Raw genomic sequence first — 20,558 nt, 5'->3', positions numbered from 1 at the left:
TAAATTATTTTTTAAATTAAAAAACCTCTAGGAGGTAAGACCAGGGATATGGGGAGGGGTGTTAACGTAGTATGCATATAAAACTCATCACCTAATATCACTTTATACTATTTTTACCTTGCACATGTATTAACTTATAAAGTGAAAAGTACCATTCAAAACAGTATAGCTGGGCTTCCCTGGTGGCGCAGTGGTTGAGAGTCCGCCTGCCGATGCAGGGGACACGGGTTCGTGCCCCGGTCCAGGAGGATCCCACGTGCGGCGGAGCGGCTGGGCCCGTGAGCCGTGGCCGCTAAGCCTGCGCATCCAGAGCCTGTGCTCCGCAGCAGGAGAGGCCACAACAGTGAGAGGCCCGCGTACCACAAAAAAAACAAAAAACAAAACAGTATAGCTAACACTAGTAGCAACTAACACTAATCGAGTGCTTTTTATATAGCAGGCACATTCTAAGTACTTCTACATGTACTAACATACTGTATTTAATTCTCACAGTATCCCTAACAGAGCAGATGCCATACTTTTTCCCCCATTTTACAAAAGAAATTAAGACATACAGAAGTTAAATAATCTGCCCAAGATCATAGCTATAGACCCTGAACTGGAACCTAGCTGTCCAACTCTAGAGTCAATATTTTTAACCACTATACTATACTGCCTCTCTGTTCTTTAACATTGAGAACAAGATTTAGCACAGTAAAACTCAAAGGATCACTAAAATACTTAACGCCTACTCTCCAACTCCACTGAGAAATAAATATCATCAATAGTTTTAAGTGGCAACCTTGAGGCTATAATCTCTAAATCTGCTTATAGACTCAAATCATAGCCCATAAAAGCCCAATAACTTAGTTAAAACTAAACAGCACTTTAAAAAAAAATCTAACCACAAGCCTTTTTACAACAGAAAACAATTCAACTTTTACTCACTGCCTTCTACTTGATTAACCCAGGAGGGCATACACTAAAGAACAATACTCTATTCTTTTTTTTTTAATTATTTATTTATTTGGTTGCACCAGGTCTTAGTTGCAGCACGTGGGCTCCTAAGTTGCAGCTCCAGGGCTCCTTTAGTTGCGGCTTGCCAGCTCCTCAGTTGTGGCATGTGAACCCTTAGCCTGCGCGTCCGGAGCCTGTGCTCCGCAACGGGAGAGGCCACAACAGTGAGAGGCCCGCGTACCGCAAAAAAAAATCATACATACACAACACTGTTGAATTAACTATACTTCAATTTTTAAAAATCATGCACAAAAATCCTTTGAATAAAATTAGGCAAGCTATTAACAACAATTCAAAAGCTTAAAAAAATTTGTTTATAATTTCACGGGTGTGTGTTTCACCTGCAGGAGGGGAAGATAAGTATTTGGTGGTAGAGAGAAGCTACATAACAATGAATTTTAAAGTATCCTTTTTTGGCTAATAAAGAACTTATAGATACATTACCTTTGGAACATAAATGCACTCTACCCAGAAAATAAAGCAAAACATAGAATCATACTGAATCTCAGCAATAGGAACCTTGCTTTACATCAGAACCACCTGAAGATGCCCACCAGAGTCTCAAAAGATTCTGATTCTAGAGACTTCCCTGGAGGTCCAGTGGTTAAGACCCAGTGCTTCTACTGCATGGGGCATGGGTTCGATTCCTGGTCGGGGAACTAAGATCCCACATGCCACAAGGCACAACCAAACAAACAAACAAAAAAAGGGTGAATCTATAAAATAGTGTGTGAGAATAGAGCCAGGAATCTTTTATTTCTAAAAGTTTCCAACATGATTCTAAAGCAGTTTAATCACTCATGCAGATGATTAATATCCTCTTAGAACACTATCCCTAGGTGTCATCCAACATGCATTTGACTATCCCCAGGGACAAAAAATTCACTACTTCCCAAAATACTTTAATTCTAATGGAAAGCACTAAATTTTGGGAATCCTTACTTATGTTGAAATGGATTGATATCTGTCTTCCTTTACTTTTTCTCCTCCTCTAGCTTCTACGTAACTGGTTATTAAACTTAAAAGTTGTTAGTATTCAATACCAATACTACTCAGGCATTGGATATCACTCAGGAAAGAAAACGAAAATCTAAATATCCTTCAGGAACTTGCTTCAATCTAATTTTTGTGAAAATCATATTAAATTTGTAACAAATGTCTTTAGATGTAAACATATTTGAACCATAAAATCTATTCCTAGGAATTTATCCTAAAGATACAATTAAATTGTAATATTTTATGCCAAAGCTGGATGTTGTTTGCAGTGGACCAAATTTATGTCCCCCAAAACTCATGCTGAAATCCTAACCCCAAATGTGATATTAGAAGAAGGACCTTTGGGCTGCAATTAGGTCTTAAGGGTAGAACGCTCGTTAATGGAATCAGCACCCTTAAAACAAGGGAACCCAGAGAGCTCTCTTGCCCTCTTTCTTACCACGTAAGGATACAATAAGTCTACAACCTGGAAGAGAGCCCTCACTAGAACCTGACCATGATGGCAACCTGATCTCAGACTTCAAGCCTTCAGAACTGTGAGAAATAAATTTCTGCTGTTTATAAGCCACTCAGTCTGTGGTACTCTGTTATTTATAAAAAGTCATTTCTGCATCTTTTTCTAAAACAAGGACATTTTCTTTTATTCTTTAAAATTTTTACTGTGTCTTATTTTTTCAGCCTTACTGAGGTATAATCGACAAATAAAATTATAAGATAATTAAATCTGTAAAAGTTTTTTACTTTTTAAATTTACATCTAGCAGTATTCACTTCCTCGGCATACACTTTTATAAGTTTTAGCATGTACATAGATTCTTGTAAGCACCACCATAAATAGAATACAAAACAATTCCAATATCCACAAAGAATTCCCTCATGCTATCCCTTTGTAGTCAAACCCTTCCTCCACCCCCAAACCCTGGCAACCACTGATCTGTTGTTCTCTGTGCCTACGGTTTTGTCTTTTCGAGAATATCATGTTAGACCCATTCAGAATGTAATCTTATGTGACTGCCATAATGCCTTTGATACTTATCCATATTACTAGTATGTCAATACTTGATTCCTTTTCATTGCTGAATAGCATTCCATAATATAGATATACCAGTTTACTTATTTGGGTTGTTTCCAGTTTGGGGCAATTATGAATTTGGACATTTGGGTTGTTTCCAGTTTGGGGCAATTATGAATAGTGCTGCTACAAACATTCACATACACATTTTTGTGTAAACAGTAAGTTTATATTGCCCTAAGACAAATTCCTAGAAATGGGCTTGTTGAGACAGATGGTAATTGTATACTTTGTAATAAACTGACAGGCTTTTCCAGAGTCTGCATTCTCACCAGAAGTATTAGTTTCACCTAATCCTCATCCTCACCAATACTCAGTACTGTCAGTGCAATATTTTATTATTTTATTTTAGCCATGCTAAAAGATACGTAAATGGCACTTCATTGTGGTTTTAATTTGCAATTCCCTAATGACCAAAGATGAGCATCTTTACATGTGCTTATAAGCCATCCAAACATCTTTATTGAAATATCTGTTCAAATCTTTCACCCATTTTTGAAACTGGGTTGTTGATTTTTTAGGGGTTTTTTCCCCCTATGTTGAGTTTTGAAAGCTCTTCATAAATTCTGGATATAAGTCCTTTCTAAGATATGTGGTTTGCAAATATAGTCTCCCAATTCATGGCATACCTTTTCATTCTCTTTAACTGTGTCCTTCACAGGAAAAAGTGTTTTGTATTTGTTTTTTTTTGCGGTACGCGGGCCTCTCACTGTTGTGGCCTCTCCCGTTGTAGAGCACAGGCTCCGGACGCGCAGGCTCAGCGGCCATGGCTCACGGGCCCAGCCGCTCCGCGGCATGTGGGATCTTCCCGGACCACGGCACGAACCCGCGTCCCCTGCATCGGCAGGCGGACTCTCAACCACTGCGCCACCAGGGAAGCCCAGGAAAAAGTTTTAAATTCTGATGAAGTTCACTTCACCAATTTTTTCTTTCACAGATTATGCTTTTGGTACTGTATCTAAGAGCTCTTTGCCAAACCCTAGGTCAAGAAGACTTTTCCCAATGCTTTCTTCTAAAGGTTTTACTGCTTTATGTTTTACATTTAGGTTTATGATTCATTTGAGTTAATTTGTGTATAAGATATATGTTACATAGGTTGAGGCTCACTTTACATGTGGATGCCCAGTTTTCCAACATCATATATTTGAAAAGACTGTCCTTTCTCCATTGAAGTATGTTTGCACCTTTGTCAAAAACTCAGTTGACTATACCTGAATAAGTCTATTTCTGGGCCCCCTATTCCATGCCTTTGGCCAATACACCACACTGTCTTGATTAGTGTAGCTTTACAGTACATCTTAAAATTGGACATTGTGAGTCTTCCAACTTCGTTCTTTTCAAAATTGTTTTGATTATTCTAGTTCCTTTAACTTTTCGATACATAATTATTTGAAACTAAAGCCATAATAGTCATCTCTCTTTAGTGGTTTCCTTGACCTCAAGAAAACTGTCATTTTTACTGTTGCATTTTATCTTGTCAAAACCAGTTCAAAATATGTTCTCTAAATATAATACGTAGGCACTAATAACTTTTGACCCAATATATCCAGTACCAGAAACTTATGTGAAAAACACAAATATAGATATAAAAATTTGTTCAACATAGTATTCTTTAGAAAGCAAAATAAATCTCCAGATCCAACAAAAGGGGAAAGGTTAAATAATGACTAGTTGGGAAAATGTTCAAAATATGTTAAGTTTTTTTAAAATGGATACACAGTATCCAACTTTTTAGATGAAATACAGTGTATTTCAGAAGAAATATACTTTAAAGTATTATTTCTAGACAGCATCATTACAAGTGACTTTTTTAAAGATTTTTTAAAATTAATTTATTTCATTTATTTATTTTTGGCTCTGTTGGGTCTTCGTTGCATGTGAGCTTTCTGCAGTTGTGTGTACTCTTCATTGCGATGCACGGGCTTCTCATTGCAGTGGCTTCTCTTGCTGTGGAGCACAGGCTCTAGGAACGCAGGCTTCAGTAGTTGCTCCGCGGCATGTGGGATCTTCCCGGACCAAGGCTCAAACCCGTGTCCCCTGCACTGGCAGGCAGATTCTTAACCACTGCACCACCAGGGAAGCCCACAAGTGACTTTTTTCTTCGTAGTTTCAAGAACTTTAAAAACTTTCTACCATAAACATGTGTTCACTTATAACTGGGTATAAATATTTTGAGGTGTTCTTTAAAAATTTATTTATGTTCAAGTTATTTTTGGCTGTGTTGGGTCTTTGTTGCTATGGGCGGGCTTTCTCTGGTTGCAGCAAGCGGGGGCTACTCTTCCTTGCAGTGCACGGGCTTCTCATTGCAGTGGCTTCTCTTGTTGCAGAGCACAGGATCTAGGCTCGCGCGGGCTCAGTAGTTGTGGCTCGCGGGCTCTAGAGCGCAGGCTCAGCAGTTGTGGCGCACGGGCTTAGTTGCTCCGCAGCATGTGGGATCTTCCCGGACCAGGGCTCGAACCCGTGTGTACTGCATTGGCAGGTGGATTCTTAACCACTGCGCCACCAGAGAAGCCCATATTTTGAGTTAAAAAAAAAAAAAAGTGTTACTGCCACTTACACAGAAAAATACAGGTACCTCCGTATCAGCTTGTACATTATTAGTATCAAGCTTGTTCATTAAAATATGAGAAAAAAAAAGATATGAGTAACTCACATGACAATGTTAAGAGAACTTACTCTAAACCCTACAAATTCTTCTTCTCAGCTGTCACAACACTTACAATTTTCTCTACACTTGTCTTCATGTTTAACATTGGACAGAATTCTAAGCACAATATTTTAAATTACATCATTAATAAATGACACACAAAGAAAAGATATTTGCAACATGCAATACATCTGACCAATGACTAACCTCCTTTATGCAAGCGCCTTTATTCTATTAAAAAAACAAAAACCTAAAGAAAAATGGGCAAAGAACAAGGATAGTTAACTTGAATAAATGTTACAAATGGCCAATGACATGAAAGTAAGCTAAATTTCATTCACAATTAAAAGAAACAACTGGGGCTTCCCTGGTGGCAGAGTGGTTAAGAATCCGCCTGCCAATGCAGGGGACACGGGTTCGAGCCCTGGTCCAGGAAGATCCCACATGCTGGGGAGCAACTAAGCCCGTGAGCCACAACTGCCGAGCCTGCGCTCTAGAGCCCCTGTGCCACAACTACTTGAGCCCATGTGCCTAGAGCCCATGCTCCGCAACAAGAGAAGACACCGCAATGAAAAGCCCATAAACCACAACCAAGAGTAGCCCCTGCTCAACACAACTAAAGAAAGCCCGCATGCAGCAACTAAGACCCAACGCAGCCATAAATAAATAAGAAACAAACAAACAAACAACCAGACTTCCCTGGTGGTGCAGTCATTAAGAATCTGCCTGCCAATGCTGAAACACGGGTTCAATCCCTGGTTCAGGAAGATCCCACATGCCATGGAGCAACTAAGCCTGTGCGCCACAACTACTGAGCCTGTGCTCTAGAGCCCGCAAGTCACAACTACTGAAGCCTGCATGCCTAGAGGCTGTGCTCCACAACAAGAGAAGCCACCACAACGAAAAGTCCACGCACCGCAACGAAGAGTAGCCCCTGCTCACCGCAACTAAAGAAAGCCCTCACGCAGCAACGAAGACCCAACACAGCCAAAAATAAACAAATAAATAAAAAAGAAAAGAAACAACCATCATAAAGGCTGATTTATCAGGACTGCAAATTTTATACTTTGACAATACCCATATGTTTCATCACAGAATATATATTAACAGTTTTTGAAGGGTAATTTGACTATCTAGTAAAATTAAATACACATACCCTTTAATCCAACAAATCCACTCACAAAAGTATAGAGGTATGTAAAAATTTCCTGTTCAGCCTTGCTTGTCAGAGTAAAGAGCTGAAAACAATTTTTCATCAATAGGGGAATAAATAAAGTACTCCCTTAACAACTTGAATATTGTGCAACAGTTACAAATGATGAGATAACCCATAAATATTAATAATGGAAAGATCTCCAAAATAAACTGTTTTTTAAGTAGCAAGATGCATGGACTTCCCTGGTGGTGCAGTGGTTAAGAATCTGCCTGCTAATGCAGGGAACATAGGTTCCAGCCCTGATCCAGGAAGACTCCACATGCCGCGGAGCAACTAAGCCTATGCGCCACAACTACTGAGCCTGTGCTCTACAGCCTGCGAGCCACAACTACTGAGCCTGTGTGCCACAACTACTGAAGCCTGTGCACCTAGAGCCAGTGCTCCACAACGAGAAGCCACTGCAATGAGAAGCCCACACACCACAACGAAGAGTAGCCTCCGCTCGAAGCAACTAGAGAAAAGCCCGCACACAGCAACAAAGACCCAATGCAGCCAAAAATAAGTAAATAATTAAAAAAAAAAAAGCAAGACGCAGAAAAATACTTATAGTATAACCACATTCATAGTTTTAAAATGCATAGATATGTTTGTAGATACATAGAATATTTCTGGAGGATTACATTCAAACAGTTAAGTGATTTTCGGGGGAGAGAAAGACTTTCATACTGCTTGAATTGTTTTCCTAGACTAATTTTAAGAAAAATAATAAATGAACACCCTTAGTAAATGTTCCTCATTACATCTTTGTTAGGAAAAAATATATTCCTATATAACAGCTACATGATAAGATTAATCCATCATGAACTTAGTATTTTTCCCCACCAAATCTACTAAACTAAATTTAAGTGGCTCCATGTTGAAGCTGAGATAAGACTAAGTCCTGCACAAAGATGTTTGAGTTAAAGCAGAGAAGAAATAATGTGGAAAAAATAGGTAGCTAGCCAAATTTTGGGCCAAAACTTACCATAATTACTTTATAACAAATGTCTGGTGACCTCCAGGGCTAGAAACATTGTAACTTTACTTTTGGTACTATAATAATATCTTTAGTTTGGAATAAAATATAATTATCATCAGTCTAGTTTAATGTCTTAAAACTGAAGACAGCAGTTCAGCAATTAAATATATTCAGTTGCCAACAAACAATTTTTCTTTTTTAAAGAGAGAGCGAACAAGTGTTGCTGAAGATGTAGAGAAATTAGAACCACCATACTACCAGTGGGAATGTAAAATTGGAAAACAGTCTGGCAGTTCCTCAAATAGTTACACATAGAGTTATCATATGACCCAGTAATTCTATTCCTAGATAAATACTCAAGAGAAATGAAAACACTTGTACACAAATGTTTGTATCAGCATTATTTATAACTGCCAAACAGTGGAAAACAACCCAAATGTTCATCAACTGATGAATGGATAAATAAAATGTCCATACAATGGAACATTATTTAACAATGAAAAGAAATGAAGTATTGATACATGCCACAACATATATGAATCTTGAAAACAATATGCTAAATGAAAGGCCACGTATTATATGATTACATTTATATGAAATACAAATCTATATGTTTACAGAATAGGCAAACCTATAGTCCCAGGAAGCAGACAGGTTGCCTAGGGCATGGGGAGAAATGGGGAGTGACTGCTAAAGGGTATGGGGTTTCTTTTTGGAGTGATGAAAATATTCTAAAATTGTGGCGATGGTTGTACAACTCTGTGAATATACTAAAAGTCACTGAATTGTACATTTAAATGGGTGAATTGTATGTAAATTATATCTCAATAAAGCTGCTATTTTTTATAAGGAAGAAGGGAAATCTATCTATTACAGTCTTAAGAGGCACATCACCAAATGCAATCGTGGACCTTACTGTGGATTTTGACTCAAACTAACTTAAAATTATATCTATGAGACAATTGGGAAAATCTGAACACTGACTGGATATTAGATAATATTAAGGAATTGTTTATTTAATAAGTGTAAGGGTAATACAATTATGTTTTTAAAAAGATTCTTTATCTTTTAAGGACTCCAATATTTAGGGATGAAAGGATATGATATCTGGGGTGTATTTTAAAACAATCTAATTAGGGAGAGTGGGGATTAACAGGAGAGAATCCAAGAGGTCATCACAGTGAACTGGGTCTTAAGATACAAGCTGGAGTTCACGGACTAAAGAGGATGCAAGAAACATTGAAAAATGAAAAAGGCATTCCAGACAGGTAACAACATCTTAGGCAATGGCACTGTCAAAGACCACATGGGGCAAGAACAGAAAATACCGTTGGAAAAGTAAGCAACAACCAGATCATGAAGGGCCTTATATGTCACACAAAGGAATTTTTATTTAATTTTGTGGAAGAGGGACTGATAAGTTTTGTTTTTTTGTTTTGTTGTTTTTTTTTTTGGTGGGGACAGGTCAGATTAGAGCTTTAGATAGGTTACTCTGGTGGCATTATAGACTGAAGGGGCACAAAACACTGCTGTCAAAGTCCAAGTGAGTGACAACTGAATGGGAATTTACATGGTGAGAGTAGGAATAAAGATTAGGGGCTAAATACCAGAGACATGAGATACTAAAAATAACTGGATATGTGGAAAGAGGAGCAGAAATCATCTGAACTGATTTCCAGCTTCTAGGCTTGTGTGACTAGGTAGACAATGTCCAATATCCAGGAGAATTAATATAGAAGAGGCTTATGGGAAAGGTAGAGTTCAGTTTAGTGTTTAGTGTAAGTAGGACACACTGGTGTAAATGTGTACTAGGCAGGCAAAAACTCAAGAGAGGTCTAATTAGAGATGCAGACATGTAAGTCTTCAGGACACATCTGGCAGCTGGAACAATAACCCAGGAGAGCTTGTTTGTTACAGTTCACAAGCCACAGAAATTTAACCTATTTTAGAAGTTCCCTCCCTACTCTACCTTAAGAATTATTTCATTCAAGGTGTATATGTAAACAGAATGATCAAGATGTAGTTAATCTTATATTTAGGAGACTTTATATATATTGGAGAGGGGAGAAAATATATATATATATTTGGCTAAAAGTCACCAAAATTATTCTTTAACAAGCTGCATGCATACAGAGTATTATCAAAGCACAAGTACAGTGATAAAAATATACTTTTCTAATTATTCTGATTCCTTTAATGTATCAAGAACCATTAAAATATTCATAACATTTATTTCAAAACCCTCCACTTTATAAGAAATTCTGCACTTCTGAAATGCACTTCTAGTCTGCTTTTAAAAGATCTAATGTCTTCTGATATTCTAAAAAGTAAGGCTAAAACAAAACTGGGTTTAATTGTTTTGTTTTATTCATTAGATTTTCCAAAATGAGGTTAAGCAATCTTGATCTTCATGGGACTACAGAAGTCAAGGTTGCTATATCTAGCAGGTTTTGCTAATGCCTCTCATTATCACTGCTCCAGAATTCTTAACCTCTCCTAAATGTTTTATAATACTTAAATTATAAGAGGAGCCCTTTACAGAGATTCTAATTTGCTATATTACTATATAAACAAGAACTCAATTTTTAGCTAAACCTTCAGTCACCAAAAACATTAGATTTAATTGAGACAACCTGGCAACTATAGAAAAATGTCACTGATGGAAAAACCCAAATAAAATCCAATTTCTTCCAGAAAAGGAAAGCACAACTAGAAAAACTAAGCAATCCAAATATTGAGCCACTAGTCTTACCACTATGTTCTAGACGAGGGACTGAATCACCTAAGATCTAAGGAAGAAATTCAGGTATCAGTAATTTCTTGAAACTGCATGGAGAATTCGGGGGCACAACTATCGTTCTCAAAGGATGTGACCTCCCTCAAAAGATAACTTATTCTACAATTTACCAATTAAAAAAAAAATAGTAACTTCAGAAAAAAATGGTTATATAAGAAAAGGGGCAACTCATCAATTCAAAACTCAGTAAGTGCTCTCCCCTTAAAACTCTTTCAATATTAGATTCCTTAGATCTTAATCTAAATTCTACAGAATTTCCATATCTTCAGTAAGACTTCTCTTTTTTTGTCTAGTAATTTTTCCCTCATTCTTGTTTAGAGTAAATGTTGAAATGATTAACAAAGTCCAAAGAACTCAGAGTAGAAACCCTGAGGACACAGTTAACTATAATTTTTTTCTTTTTAAGTTTTATTGAAGTACAGTAGATTCACAATGTTGTGTTAATTTCTGCTGTACAGCAAAGGGACGCAGTTATACACATATATATTCTTTTTCATATTCTTTTCCATTATGGTTTATCACAGGATATTGGCTATAGTTCCCTATGTTATCCAGTAGGACCTTGTTGTTGTGTTTTTTTCTTTTTTTACCTTTAGGGCTGAAGTTTTCCCACGGGGGTTAGCCCTTAATGGCTTAAATATATTACTCCTACCCCTATTTAGCCAATGAGAGAAACAGCAGTTATGTGACAAGACCAAGATGAGCCTTCTTAAGTAATAAGGTTTTTTTGTTTGTTTGTTTGTTTGTTTTAAACCCAACTACCAGAACTCAAATGAGCTTTGCACCCTTCAGAGCAAACACCTCAGAAGGCTGGCTATACACCCACTCCAACAATGCCAGACTGCCACTACTCAAAACAATTCAAGACTTCTTTTTTTGAGAACTGCCTTCAGAACCTATTGCACACTTCTTAATGTTCTTATTAGTGGCAAATCTTTACTTCTTCAGTGTGGACTTTTTTTTAAAACATCCAAAGGTGATTCAGATTCAACTTGGTAAATGAGGGAAATAATCTGAGTAATAGTATATTTTAGTCAAAAATGAAATGTGAACATGAAGTATTAGACTAATTTTACCTGTGCCTCTACCAACAATTTCAAAAGTAAAGTTTCATATCATATGAAGAATATTCCTTTGAATAATGACACTTTTTTATTTTGCCTTATATATATCAGGTATGGTTTCAAGTAAACTTAAAAATCTGTTTTCTAAGCTTTAAATCACTCTGTTTCTATAAAGAATTACTACATATTGTCCAAGGTTTTGTGACTTTGCCAATTCTTAATATTATCTTATAAATGGGGCCATGGTTATTTTCAATGAGGTAGTAAACATTCAATGTTTACAATCTGAATTTCTATGTATGCTACTAAATGAGCCACATAATCCAAATTATTTCAACGGATTTATCCCTCAAATTAAGCATCAGCTGCCCATGCAGCAAATACAGAAAAGTAGATAACTGTGAAATCTGAAAATCCAAATACACAACAGACTGAAACTATGGCAATGATCTTATGATGCTGTAATTAACGCATGAATATATGGCTTCCTCTGATGATTAAATTTTTTAACATCTTATTTTAGAATAGTTATAGATTCACAACATATATTTGCAAAGATAGTAATGAGAGATCTGTACCTTTCACTAAACTTCCCCCAATGGTTCCATCTTACATAATTATAGTCCCATATTAGAAATAGGAATTTGACACTGGTACAATATGTGAGTGTAGTTCTGTGTCATTCTATGGTCTGTGTAGATCTGTGTAACTACCAACACAATTAAGTTATAGAACTACTCCATCCACAAAGATCTCCCCTATGCTCCTCCTTCATAATCACATCCACCTCCTTCACCCCACCCCAACATCTCTAACCCCCTAGCAATCACTGACTTGTTTTTGTTTATACTACTGACATTTCAAGAATGTTATATAGGGCTTCCCTGGTGGTACAGTGGTTGGGAATCCGCCTGCCGGCGTAGGGGACACAGATTCGAGCCCTGGTCCAGGAGGATCCCACATGCCGCGGAGCAACCAAGCCTGTGCACACAGCTGCTGAGCCCGCGTCCTAGAGCCCACAAGCCACAACTACTGAAGCCCATGTGCCACAACTACTGAAGCCCGCACGCCTGGGGCCCATGCTCGGCAATGGGAGAGGCCACCACAATGAGAGGCCCGCGCACCACAGTGAGGAGTAGCCCCTGCTCGCCGCAACTGGAGAAGGCCTGCACACAGCGGCAAGGACCCAACGCATCCAAAAATAAATAAATAAAATAAACTTATTAAAAAAGAAAAAAAAAGAATGTTATATAAATGGGACCATACAATATGTAACCTTTTGAGATTGACTTTTTTTCACTCAGTGTAATGCTCATCCAAATTATTACATGTATCAATAGTTCCAAAAGTAAATAAAGATGCTGTCAACAGAGATAAGGAACACCAGGGCTTCCCTGGTGGCACAGTGGTTGAGAATCTGCCTGCCAATGCAGGGGACACGGGTTTGAGCCTTGGTCTCGGAAGATCCCACATGCCGCGGAGCAACTAGGCCCGTAAGCCACAACTACTGAGCCTGCGCGTCTGGAGCTTGTGCTCCGCAACAAGAGAGGCCGCCATAGTGAGAGGCCCGCGCACCACGATGAAGAGTGGCCCCTGCTCGCCGCAACCATAGAAAAGCCCTCGCACAGAAACGAAGACCCAACACAGCCAAAATAAATAAATAAATAAACAGCGTTCCCTTTAAAAAAAAAAAAAGGAATACCAGTTGACAGACTCAACTGAAAGAACAACAAAGTAAGTTTTAATCTTACACTAATCAAGTTTCCTATGGTGCTTAAATATACTTGGAAAAGTATTAAGACTATTATTTTAAAAGCATAAATGTCCATTGACAGATGAATGGATAAAGATGTGGCACATATATACAATAGAATATTACTCAGCCATAAAAAGAAACGAAATTGAGTTATCTGTAGTGAGGTGGATGGACCTAGAGTCTGTCATACAGAGTGAAGTAAGTCAGAAAGAGAAAAACAAATACCGTATGCTAACGCATATATATGGAATCTAAAAAGAAAAAAAATGGTACTGATGAACCTAGTTTCAGGGCAGGAATAAAGAGGTAGACACGGAGAATGGACTTGAGGACATGGGGTGGGAGGGCGAAGCTGGGGCAAAGGGAGAGTAGCATCGACATATATATACTACGGAATGTAAAATAGTTGGCTGGTGGGAAGCAGCAGCATAGCACAGGGAGATCGGCTTGGTGCTTTGCAATGACCTAGAAGGATGGGATAGGGAGGATGGGAGGGAGGCTCAAGAGGGAGGGGATATGGTAACACGTGTATGCATATGGCTGATTCGCTTTGTTGTGCAACAGGAACTAACACAGTATTGTGAAACAATTATATACTCCAACAAAGATCTATTTAAAAAAAAGGCATAAACCAATATTGTGTTAAGAAATTTAACTCCCGCTATGATCTCCCACCATCACTTCAGAGGTGTTTTATCATCATTTCTAACCTCAAGATTAGTTTTTTTAGACATATTTCTCAACTCTAGCACCATCTCACTCTCCCCTTAAAGTAATGAGAAAGTTGCTATTAAAGGAATCAATTTGCCAATTAAAAAAAATCCTTCTGCAATATGATTTGTTACTCTCTAATCCAAGTAGTCCAAGAACAACAAATCCAATTTTTCCAGTGAATTTAACAGTTATAAGCTGAAGTCATAACAATCTCTCCCCATAAATTGAAGGGAATTACCTTGTGACCTTTAAACTTATAAAATTTAAAATAAAAATAGTTCCTTTTCAAATGCTCCATAAAGTTTCTTTTCCTTTTTTTTTTTTTGAACCACACCGTGCAGCATATGGGATCTTAGTCACCTGACTAGGGATCGAACCTGTGCCCCCTGCAGTGGAAGCACAGAGTCTTAACCACTGGACCACCAGGGAAGTGTCATCCATAAATTTTATTTTCTTAAAGCTCCACTTTTATACCTTCAAACAACATCCTGAGAGATAAAAGATCTCACCAAGAGAATAACACAGGCTTTAGAGTCAAGCAGTCTGGTAGTCCAGCTTGGTATTACAACTTTCTAGCTGAGGACCCCGAGCAAGTTAAACAAACTCTATGATTGTTTCCATATATATATATATATATATATAAAATAGCAGCCACACCTCACAGGAGGATTATATGAGATATTCTATTTAAAGTATGTGGCACACAGTAAGCACTCAATAAATGTTAGCTACTAATATCTATATTACTGTAATAAGGAGAGTAGCGTGTATCTGCAATTAGATATGACCTTTAGAGTTTTAGCATGTTCTAAGTGCTCATTCTACTTACCTTACCAATAGGTTTACAACAGAAATTTAATTTATTGGATTGTAACAAAAACATTTTTATATTTGTTATTAAAACAAATCAAGTAAAGGTGCTTAAAGTGGATATTCATTTTCTATCTTAAATACATATTCCCAAATCTGAATATTCCAATTCTCATATGGAAGAATATTTATGTAAAATCAAACCTTGGCAATCCAAACTAAAATTATCTCTTCAATTTAGTATCTATCTATCATTCCACTCACTTCAGAATCAATTAGTTTAAAGAACCATAAGCATACAACTCTGAATAACAATTTCTCACTGAATAAAGCTAAAATGAATTAATTCTGTGTTGACAAAACACTTTCAAAGAGGCTCAGCTCAGTCTTATTTGGATATCTATGTAGCTGTACACGAAACAGTCCAAAAGAATTTCAGGAACATAAAAGAATTAAAACTTTTAAATAGGACCTTTCAGCAAGATGGAGTTCTATAGTCGTAAACCCTGAATTTGTAACTCTTCCTGTTATTTTCCCATAACTAGATTAGCAGAAGTAGGCCAATTTCTTAGGTGATCTCCTTTATTTCACCTGTCTCCAACAGATTCTTCTGGAACCTTAGACTAGGACCACTAATACTAAGTTGCAAAGATGGAACAGAACATTTCATCATGACAAACGGTGGTTATGTTGACCAATGCACTAACTGGCCTTAAAACTCTGATTTTAATTACCATTACAATTCTGTCAGTAACACCTACACCTCACATTTCTGTATTTCAAAGTCTGCACAAAGATTTTTATGAAGATCATTCATAAAAGCTCTAAGGTTATCAATGTCCGAATTCTTTTCCTTACTATCTAAAAGGTAGTAACACTTCCTACAGTGCTTGCCTTTGATGTGTGTTCGATAAATATTGTTTACGAACACAAACCTCTGAAAAAGGGAATCAATAAGCAGCAAAAAGTACTGAGGACACAAATCCTTGGTTCAAAAAGAAATAATCCTTATTTTATCAAATTTAAGACACTGATGCTGGCATTTAAAAAAATTTTATCAGATGATTTCAATGGAAGGGTCTCTTACACCTAGGTCACTAGTGTCAGCTGGCTGATGGCAATTCTAAGACTTCACGGACTCATTCCAAATTTGAGAAGTGAAACTAGAAAAATATGCATCTTGGAATCAACTTAATACAGTAAAAGCATACTCTATGAAATACTGAAGTGTTATATTTGCCAGAGGTGGGGGCTGGGGATAGGGGACTAAAATTGCATTTAGTGCCCCAAACCATTGGACATTAACCACGTTTCCATTTACAATGTTGCTTTAGTTCACCCAGCACTCAAGACAAGTTCAGCTTCCAGAAAAGGTAACAGCTAAAAGCCCTAAGAGGTGTTCTTAAAGCAACTGAGGAAAAACTTAAAACTAAAAATTTTAACTGACTGATTCATCACAAAATTGTTTTCTAAAAAAATAGCAATACTTTTATAATGTCAAAGGTGTTTGTTTAATTTTGTTTTTAAAGTTGCCAATCCAATCCCTTAAAACAGAGATTCTTTTTTGTTGTTGTTTTTTAAAAATATTTATTTATTTATTTGGCTGTGTCGGGTCTTAGTTCCCAGACCCTTGTCCCCTGCATTGGAAGGCGGAGTCTTAACCACTGGACCACCAGGGAAGTCCCAAAAGAGGGATTCTTAACAGGTCAGTTAACCATCTGAAAACGCATACAAACTACTTTCTGTGTCCTCATTGTCTTTTGAAGAAAATTTATCAAGTTCTCGAAAGGATTCCTACACCAAAAAGACTAAGAGTTGCTTAGAAAAATTGTTTCAACTGTATGTTAAGAATTTTAAAGTCATAAAATAGAATGTGCTATATATAATCTGAAGACCATTGCCAGGCACAGAGGTTAGGTTTGGTAGTTTGGTGTGTTTTTTTTTTTTTTTTTTTTGGGAGGGTGGCATGCAAAGAATACATTCATTTACTCTAGAACAAATGAAAATAATGCATGTCCTTTACTTTAATAAACAACTATTGAAGAGTTTCTTTAATATAAAACAAAGCGGTAAGTCTGATGAAGAAGATCCTATTAAGGAAAACTTTGAGTATATCACAAATACTTCCTAAATTTTATTAGTTGGGAGTTATCCAAAAAAGAAACACGCCTATATTTCATTCCCTTACATTACTGAATAAAACCAAAACTACAAAAACTGCAATACTTTAAACATTCTGCATCACTTGAACTTTAACGTTATTCATATCATGAAAGAGTCACTCTCACTTTCTGGTATCTAGACTCACTGCTATTGTGCATTTAGATAAATAATGCAAGAGTTCCAAGGAGGTTCTATACTAAAGCAGCCACACTAAGTTATGATCATTATCAGGACTTACTTGAAAAGACAGTTTTTTTAAAGGAACGGAGGTGAACGTGTTAAAAGTCATCACTAACTGCTCACTTGATCGACAAGTTATTCTTCCAGTAACATAATAAAATTCCAACTTGCTCCACATTAGCAAAATTAAGTTCAGACGTGTTCTGGGTGTTCTAAGTCATCTCCTACTTTATGTTCTATAATGGTTGACCCCAGAGGAAAAATTTGAAGCAGCAAAGAAATTCACTGGGTGAATAATGAGATCAAGAAATTAGACAAAAAGATAGTGAAGCCAAAGAAGAGTTTATAACATGCAGAAAATCAGACACAAGAAACTACCTTTGCCCATCATATATCTAGATTCCCCCCGCCCACCCAAGCTAAGAATCATACAGATTCAAGATATTTAAAAAAGAAAAATAGGATGAAAAAACAAATTTGTGAAACACAGGTCTCACAAATCTCTACTACAACAGATGCCACAGTTAAAACAGACTGGAACCAACTATTTCATGATGAAAAACATCAGTTAGAAGCCTATTAATATGTAAAAGGTAAAGGAGTTACGTTATGAAAAATTTAAAGAATGACTGGCAGCCCACTGCCTTCGGAAACTATAATGCAAAGTAGAAAAAAGAGTTTAACTTGAAAATATTGATAAATTATATTAAATGTTCAAGGACCCCCATTTGATAAGGGAGAACAGTAGTACAGAAAGGTCTGTTTCAACTTTTAACTGCAGCTGTAGTGAAACACACTAAAAGCCTTGTTTCACAAAAGCAGTGAAATAAAAAACAATGGTTTTAAACTTATCACCAGTGTCAACTGCTCATGACCATAAATTTGCCTTTTTCCAACGAAGAACTTTGGTATAAAAAGCTAAAGTCCTTTGCCAAAAGCAGAAGAAACAAAACTGACCAAAATTCTTACACAAGACTAAAACATTAAACCTGTTTAAGAATTTTCATATATTTTTTTACATGTCACAATTAAAGGTAAAAAAAAGATTAAGATATCTAACACATACAACAAAATTGGAGATCAAACCATTCTTTTTAAATAAGACTGAAATTAAAAAGCAGTTAATTTAAATCAGTGTATACTACAGGGAATCCTCCTTCCAAACTACCTATTCCAAACTGAGAGGGTTCACCACACTCCCTTCCCAATTACTTAAGCAAAAATATTACAATTTTTAACCCATTATTTCCTTCCATGTACAGTTTGCTGTTGTTTTGTTGTTTTAACAAACTGCATAGGAGTAAGATCATTCTAGCTAGTATCCATTTATCTTGACTACTGATTGTCCCAAACAATGATACTTTTTGGAAATTAAACTTCATTTCACTAAAGTTAGCCAGTAGATTTTGCAAGTATCTGCATCTGAGTACAGCGTATGGTGACCACAAAACATGAAGCATACAGTTGGTATACACGATATTCTAAACACTGAATACATGTTTTTAACTAGGTATTTAGTGACTATCAGAGACATGAATATTAAACATTCCCCTATCAATTCCTGACATTTTCTACAAAATAGACCCAATTTCAAGCCTGAAACTGAGGCTTCTACCTTTAGAGGAGTAGAAACTAAAGTAATTGGGTACTCCTTAAAAATACATGTAACTACATGACTAAGATACTCATTTAAAACTTTTGCCAAGATAGCCCCTCCCTTCGAAACAAACCAAGACTGACTCACAGCCCTATTTTACTTAATTTTGGAAACAAAAAATTAAATTAAATGAATTCCTAAGCACTCTTTTCCTCTTTCTGTTCCCCCACCATTTAAAGCATTCGACCTTCAACCTGTGATTTGCCCCTTAAAAAATGGTAAAATAAAAACAAAAACAAAAACCCCTCAGTATCTCCAAGTTATCTGTCTTGGAATAAAGAAACTACTGGATTCAGGAATGATAACCACTGTTCTAACATCCTGGAAAACAACAGAAACAATGTCTATGATCGTTAAGGAGCGGTCCTACTCTGTGAAACCATCCCACCTCAGATGATACTTTTCATCCCTAAGACCACCCCCCCACCATTTGCTAGAGTTAACCATCTGAGCGAAAGGTTTCAATTTTGTGTCCCTAAAGTGGGAAACTCTCTCTCTACATAACATGTACCGCCCTCTGTGGATATTTCTACGTGGGAGGCGGTGGGTGAGGGGAGCGGGGGCAGTAAAGTTGGTGGCAGGGTGAGGACAAAGGGCATTTTGAAACACCACTGAAGTAAATACAAAACGAGGACAGAAAGGGGGCTAAATTACAGTTCCCTCAAGTGGCTAATGGCAAGAAAATGCAGGCACCCTTGTTTAGCACCCCTAGGGTTCCTATTCTCCATTAACGCCCGCTGGAATGCGAAGCTGGAACCACCAGTATGCAAGAAGCCCATCAAACCCCCCAAATGTCAGGCCACTAGGCAGCCTCCGGAATGACAGGCCGGTACCCCTCCCCCACCCCACCCCAAAAAAGGTCCAATCCCATAACTGCAGGTCACTCTGCCCTCTGGGGTAGTTCCAGCCGGCGCAGAGATGGGAAGACGAGAGGGGAAAGCCAGACCACCTCTCTTTCCGTACACCCTCGGCTGGGGAAACAAAACAAAGACCGCCCTCCTCCTCCGGTAGCCACTACCCTAGCCAAAGAGGCTTTCCTAATTCCCGGTGCAGTCTGGCCTCCCGCCCCCGCCCCCATGACAAAGAAAAGGCACTTGGTGAGCGAGCGAGGCCTTCCTGCCTCCACCGATGGGGGGAGGGAGCTGCCGAGGTGAGGAGCCCCCTCCGCTCACCCGCGCTCCCACTCTCGGCCGGGAAAACTACCGAAAGCGGCAGCCTCCACCTGGGGAAGCCTGGTCTGAGATGGGGTCGGGGGTACCTTGAAGTAGCCGCCTTCGTAGAGGGTGTTAGGGGGTCCGAAGATGGCAACCTCCCAGTTGTAGAGGTCGGATTCATCCACCAGGGTGATCCGGAAGCCCTCCACCGGCTCCTCCTGAAGGGATTTCAGCTCGAGCATCAGGGCCTTCTGCGAACTGGTCATCTGCTGCTGGGCCATCGCGGCGACGGCGGCGCCGGACCGGGGCCCCAGTCCTCACGCACCGGCCGGGCCGGACCAGGCCCCTCCCCTCCGCTCCCCTCCCCCTCGGGCGGCCC

At 38.0% G+C, this 20,558-nt stretch overlaps 1 protein-coding gene across 1 annotated transcript in view; it reads right to left on the bottom strand.

Moving 5' to 3' along the window:
* UBE2R2 (ubiquitin conjugating enzyme E2 R2) overlaps nucleotides 1–20,558 on the bottom strand; it is a 94,111-nt gene extending 73,553 nt beyond the window's left edge. Inside the window, exon 1 of the mRNA XM_024753803.1 lies at nucleotides 20,284–20,558. Within this exon, the coding sequence (XP_024609571.1) occupies nucleotides 20,284–20,460 (177 nt within the window). The 5' untranslated portion in view covers nucleotides 20,461–20,558. The remainder of the gene's footprint in view (nucleotides 1–20,283) is intronic.

This window comes from Neophocaena asiaeorientalis, unplaced genomic scaffold (genome assembly GCF_003031525.2).
Source record: "Neophocaena asiaeorientalis asiaeorientalis breed wild unplaced genomic scaffold, Neophocaena_asiaeorientalis_V1.1 scaffold220, whole genome shotgun sequence".
Classification (NCBI taxonomy): Eukaryota; Metazoa; Chordata; class Mammalia; order Artiodactyla; family Phocoenidae; genus Neophocaena; species Neophocaena asiaeorientalis.
The sequence above is the reverse complement of the archived record's forward strand: the minus strand, read 5'-3'. Positions and strand labels throughout refer to the sequence as shown.